The 6,000-nt window shown below is 57.6% G+C and overlaps 1 protein-coding gene across 4 annotated transcripts in view; it reads left to right on the top strand.

Moving 5' to 3' along the window:
* The first annotated feature begins 1,822 nt into the window (after positions 1-1,822).
* Positions 1,823-6,000, top strand: part of GRK6 (G protein-coupled receptor kinase 6) — a 17,036-nt gene continuing 12,858 nt past the window's right edge. For 2 of the 4 annotated variants that reach the window (XM_032158702.2, XM_058440166.1), the window contains exon 1: positions 2,015-2,236. In XM_032158702.2, the coding sequence (XP_032014593.1) occupies positions 2,185-2,236 (52 nt within the window). In that variant the 5' untranslated portion in view covers positions 2,015-2,184. Of the gene's footprint in view, positions 1,959-2,014; positions 2,237-6,000 lie in introns of those variants that run through there. The other 2 variants (XM_058440167.1, XM_032158703.3) reach the window with 2 other exon arrangements.

The raw sequence follows: 6,000 nt of genomic DNA, 5'->3' as shown, positions 1-6,000 counted from the left end.
AGTAGCTGTGACTACAGGCGCCCGCCACCACGCCCAGCTAATTTTTTTGTATTTTTAGTAGACACGGGGTTTCACTGCATTAGCCAGGAGGGTTTCCCTCTTTTTTTTTTTTTTTTTTTTTTGAGATGGAGTCTCGCTCTGTCGCCCAGGCTGGAGTGCAGTGGCGCGATCTCGGCTCACTGCAAGCTCCGCCTCCCGGGTTCACGCCATTCTCCTGCCTCAGCCTCTCCGAGTAGCTGGGACTACAGGCGCCCGCCACCACGCCCGGCTAATTTTTTGTATTTTTAATAGAGACGGGGTTTCACCGTGGTCTAGATCTCCTGACCTCGTGATCCGCCCGCCTCGGCCTCCCAAAGTGCTGGGATTACAAGCGTGAGCCACCGCGCCCGGCCAGGGTTTCCCTCTTTTAAGGTACTTATCTTAACTCCCTAGATCCTAGATCCATCCACTTTTCTCCACCTCTATTGCCACCTTGTTAGTCCAGGCCACCGCCATCTCTTTCCTGGAATTCTGTAACCTCCTGACTGCTCTGCTTCCACTCTTGGCCCCCTAGGAATCCACCAGAGTGATATTTTTAAAATATAAATCATTCTTTCAAATGTTTCACATTTCACTTAGCAAAAACACTTCAACCTCCTGGACGTGTTCACAGTCCTCCATGACCTAGCTAGTGCCTTTGCTCCTTCTGTCTCATCTGAGACCACTGGGCCCAGAAGCTGCAGACGCCTTCTCCTATTCCCTGAACACACCACTTAAGTCTGGCTTAGAGCCTCTGCGTTTGCTGTTGCTTCTACTGGATCCGCTCAAATGTCACACCCTGAGAGTGTCACACACTCTCTTGTCTTAACGTCCGAAGAGCAGTTGTCACTCTCTGAAACCATCTATTTGTTTATTTACAGAATAATTACCTTTATCTCACCCTGCCCTCACTTGCTCCCTCCACTTCTAGCAAGTAAGCAGGGAGCCTGGCTATCTTGCTGCCATCACTGTATTCTCCAGGCTTAGTGCCTGGCACAGAGGTGCTGCTCTGTATTTTCGGATGAATGAATGAATAGGAACTAGAGAAGCCTAGATGGATCCGGCTCTGCCTTACTCGCGGAGTTTGTTTCCTGCTGCGTGAAGTAGGGGGTGGAGGAAGTGGGGTGTTAAGCTACAAGGTGTTGATTAGCCGTAAGATTTCAGCCTTGTTTTCTCCGTAGTTTTCGGGCTGGAGCCAGCCACTTGACGTCCAGCGCCTCAGCTCCCCACCTGTATAATGGGTGTGAACTCATCCCAACGTCTAGGGGTGGTAGTGCTGCCTTATAAGGCAGCAGAGGCCGAGGGAAGGCGAGGCCGAGTAGGTGGAGAGAAATCACAACATCCGGCTGCGGGGGCTGGGCGGGGCGCCTGCGGCGACCGGGCAAGAGGTCGGGGAACTGCTGCGATGCCGCAGCCTCCTCCCTGTCTCTCCCTCTTTCGATGTGCGCCCTCCTAGTTGGGGCCGACCCAAGGGAATACGGCCACACAAGTGGACCAAACAAACTCGCTGCCGGCTCGCAGGAGGCCCAGGATACGGAGCGCGTCCCCAACAAAACCCTAGAAAAGCCATCTGCGAGCCAAAGGCTGCCGGGCCACACCTTCAGGCGACGGCCCAATCAAAATGCAGTACTTAAGATGACGGACGTCTCCTTCACCCAATCACATAGTCGGCCTCCTGGGCGTGCCCCAGAGTACCCACCTCCATTGTCCCGGCTGAGGGCTCGGCCCTAATTGGCAGTTTGGTATCCTACGAAAGCCTAGAAATTCGAACCTAGGGGCTGAACCCCGCCCTCAGACCAACCAGGAAGAGGTGACGTGATTGGTCCCGCCCCCGCACTTCTTTGAGCGAGTCCCCAGCTCGGGGGGCGGGGGAAAGATGAAGAGGAAGACTAATGGGAAGACGGCGCGGGGAGCTTCTGCCCGGTGATTGGTCAAATAAGGTAAACAGAGGGCGGGGCGGGGCGGGCCAGCGCCGAGGTGGCCCCCGAGAAGGGGCGGAGAGTGCGCGGCTGGCTGCGGCGGCCGGGGAGGCCGGGGAGGCCGCGGCGCGGTCACTGCGAGCCGAGCCGAGCCGCGCCGAGCCGCGCCGATCGCCATCCGGCCTCGGCCCTCGCGCGCGATCCCGGCCGGCGGCGCGGCCCGGCGGGCCAGGAGGCGCCACATCCCATGGAGCTCGAGAACATCGTAGCGAACACGGTGCTACTCAAGGCCCGGGAAGGTGAGGCGGCCGGGCGGGCGACCGGGCCCGGGTGCATGGAGCGCGAGTGCGCGGCGTCTGAGCTCCGCGGGGCTACCCAGCCGTCGGATCCCCTAGGCCCGCGGGCCCTGCGCCCTACACCCCGCCCAGACACGAGCCTTTCCGGCCCGTCGTCTTCCTCCTCCGCACCTGCCCCCGGGATTCGGGGCCCAGGAAGGGGCGGGGGTCAGGCCGCCGCCCTCGCGGCGGGTGGGGGTGAAGGAGTGAAAGAAAGAGAGACGAAGAGGGAAGGGTGGGACCGGAGCCCCAGGAGAGCCTGTCTGAGACAAGCCTCCTCCAGGTGAGAGGTGTAAAGATGCCCCACGTGCCATGGGCCCAGACCCCAGCACCCTAGCCTAATCCCGCACAAAGTTGGTGTTAGGTAAAGGCTGGAGAATGAATAAACGGACCCTCTGCGTAGCACAGCCCACCTGACTTGGGGAAACTCCTGGTCACAAATGCTACTTGTAGGACTGCCACTTGCTCCGTGCCTCAGGACACTGAGGGCAGAGGTGAATGGATATTTCCCCTCAGGGAGCCCATGGTCTAGTGGGGCTAGCGGACACAGAAAGAAGTGGGAGCAGAGCATGCTGCTCTGTCAGTACTGTAAGCTCAAAGGCCTGGCTGGGGAAACCAGTCTGGTGGGCCGAGTGTGTGTGTAGCTCCTCGTGGCTCCCACCCCAGATGTTATCAGGCACTTGCTCTGTGTAGGTCCTGGGAGACACAGAAGGACCAGATCGGGTCCTCACTGCCTTGTGGTCAGTCTGCCCCCACTTGCCACACCCCACCTCAGTAACATGATCACTGACCACCCACTCTGCCCCACCTTTTCCAGGGTGCTGGGGAAGCAGCAGTAAACAAGACCCTTCTTTTTGGAACTCCAGGGCAAGGAGGGAGATTATGACAGTTTTTCCACCCTTTGCTGGGCTTCCAGGCTTAAAAAGTCATCTGCTTCACCTTTCTACCATATTTTACATGTGGGAAGCTGAGGCTCAAACCAGGGATTAGCATCAGTCACACGGCAAGATTGCGATTGACTCAGGCCTAAGACACAGGATGACCGGCACTGTCTATAGGAAGCCCAGAGGAACCTCCAGCTGGGTGCCACACCTGGCACCCTGTGTCCACCCAGTGCTTTGGCGAGGTGCAGCCCAGAAATGGCATGGCAGGCTGGGTCCTCATTGCCTGGGGAGCCTGTCTTATCCCCTGTCCCTTATCAAGCCCATGGGCTAGGCCTTCCTCCCAGCCTCTGGGGGCATCTGCCGATTCTGTTCTGCCTCGTCATCCAACCAGCCAGGGAGGAGGGGTGGGGAGGGCCGAAACAGGCCTTCTTCCCTAGGGCTGTAACCAGTTAAGGCCTCAGGCCTGCCGATGGCACTGCCTGGCCGGAGAGTGTGGGTACCTCTGGACAAGCTTTGTCAGGCCATGGGCAAGGCACAGGGTGGTGTGGCCAGACTGGGGACTGGTACCTCCACTAGAGAACCCTTACGACAACCTGGCTCTGCCCCTCCCACCTGCATGGCTTTTTTTTTTTTGAGACAGAGTCTCACTCTGTTGCCCAGGCTGGAGTGCAGGGCTCACTGCAACCTCCGCCTCCTGGGTTCAAGTGACTCTCCTCCCTCAACCTCCCAAGTAGCTGGGACTACAGGTGCACGCCACCACACCCGGCTAATTTTTGTGTTTATAGTAGAGATGGGTTTCACCATGTTGGCCAGGCTGGTCTTGAACTCCTGACCTCAAGTGATCCGCCTGCCTCTGGCCTCCCAAATTGCTGGGATTGTAGGCGTGAGCCACCGCGCCTGGCCGACCCGCATGGCTTTAAATATGTCTCTTCTTTCTCAACTTCAGTACCCCTTTTTGTGGAACACTTGGGAGTGGGACATAAACACTAAAGGAAACCCTGATTGTCACTGAGTCCTGAGCCCAGGCGCCTGGACGGGCTGCATCAGAACCAACTCATGAACTGGCTTTTCATGAGCTTGGGACTGGGGCCCCTGACGGCTTCTCAAGTGATCTGAGGCCCCAGGTGGGGTTTGGGAACCCTTGCTGTGTGTATACAGTTGGCACCTAATAGATGCCAGCCATGTTTGGGGTGGGAAAGGAGCTTGGGTTATGGCCATAGGGAGCTGGGTACGACTCCTGTCACCTCTGGGCTTTGTCATCTTGGGTGAATTGATTCCTCACTTCAGAACCTCAGTTTTCATATGAAATTGGGCCTGCTCGGCCGGGCGCGGTGGCTCACGCCTGTAATCCTAGCACTTTGGGAGGCCGAGGCGGGTGGATCACGAGGTCAGGAGATTGAGACCATCCTGGCTAATACGGTGGAACCCCGTTTCTACTAAAAATACAAAAAATTTGCCGGGTGCAGTGGCGGGCGCCTGTAGTCCCAGCTACTTGGGAGGCTGAGGCAGGAGAATGGCGTGAACCGGGGAGGCGGAGCTTGCAGTGAGCAGAGATCGTGCCACTGCACTCCAGCCTGGGCAACAGAGCGAGACTCCATCTCAAAAAAAAAAAAAAAAGAAGAAAAGAAATTGGGCCTGCTCAGGCAGAGTTGCTGTGAGGATGGAGTGGGACAACGCTGGGGCTTGAGACCTCCCCCAGTACCCCTTCTCTTCCCAGGCACTCAGAGGCATGGGGAGGGGGCCCGGGGACACTGAAAGGGGACGGGGAGGGCGAGGAAGAGCCCCACTGACTGGGCAGCCCAGGACAGGATATTTGCGTGTGACTCTTCGCTGCTGCCTTGATGTGGCTGGGAGGGGGGAGGAGGAAGTAACTGAGGGTGGGAGGCTGACGGATGGAGGGTTGGGTGAGGGACCTGTGGGTGTGGGGGAGGAGTTCCCCTTCTGGGAAGGCTTTGCCCTGGGTTGGAGGGGTGGGGGTCTGTTGCTCACTCACAGTGAAGCAATGACTGCAGGGCATCCTCGCAGGAGGCCTCTAGCAAGTTTCTCAATGGGCCCCTGCAGTACTTCCTCCTCCAGGCAGCTTAGGTCTGGGAGTCATCTAGGGACCTAGCCTTGCCCCCTCCCTAGAAGGCAACTTCTGCCCTTGCACCACTGCCCTCACCCAGGCCAGATGGATACAGGACTGGAAAGCCAGAGGGGAAACTGAGGCCCAGCATGAGAAAGTGGTTGTCTAAGGTTGCCATGGAGCTGTTGGAGTTGGGGTTCACCTCTTGACTCAGCCCTACTTGATGTGGACAGTGTCTGCCATTCGCTACATAACACACATGGAGAAGCTGAGGTTCACAGATAGCGAGTGATGGGCCACGGTGTGAATCAGAGATTCAGACCCAGCTCTGGGAGGCTCAGGCCCCTTCCACCCTCCTCAACCTGGTGGCCCACAGGCCACACACATTTGGCTAGCTCCCTGACACATTTTATTTGGCTGCAGTGAGTTTTTGTTTTCTAAACAAAATGGGGGCCAATATTTTATGTTAGAGTCTGCATTTCCGGCTGCTTTTGAAAAATCAGAAGAGCTGGCCACACTGAGCCAGAAACCCTCCTAGCAGCAATCAAGCAATCAGCTGGCGTTCTGCAGCTGGCCCTGTCAGAGAGGCCTTTGCTGTTCCTGGTCATCTCACATCTGGCCCACGTTTCCCACACCTGTTGGGCTCTGCAGGCAATTGAACTGCTGCCGTGACCTCAGCTGCTGCAGATGGGGTGTCTGCGAGGTCAAGCAAGGCAGGCAGGGGACCCGGGAAGCCCCAGTGTGCAGGGGACGGGGAGTCCTGGGTGCCAGCCCCCTTG

The sequence above is a fragment of the Hylobates moloch genome, unplaced genomic scaffold, assembly GCF_009828535.3.
Source record: "Hylobates moloch isolate HMO894 unplaced genomic scaffold, HMol_V3 SCAFFOLD_6, whole genome shotgun sequence".
NCBI lineage: Eukaryota > Metazoa > Chordata > Mammalia > Primates > Hylobatidae > Hylobates > Hylobates moloch.
The sequence above is the reverse complement of the archived record's forward strand: the minus strand, read 5'-3'. Positions and strand labels throughout refer to the sequence as shown.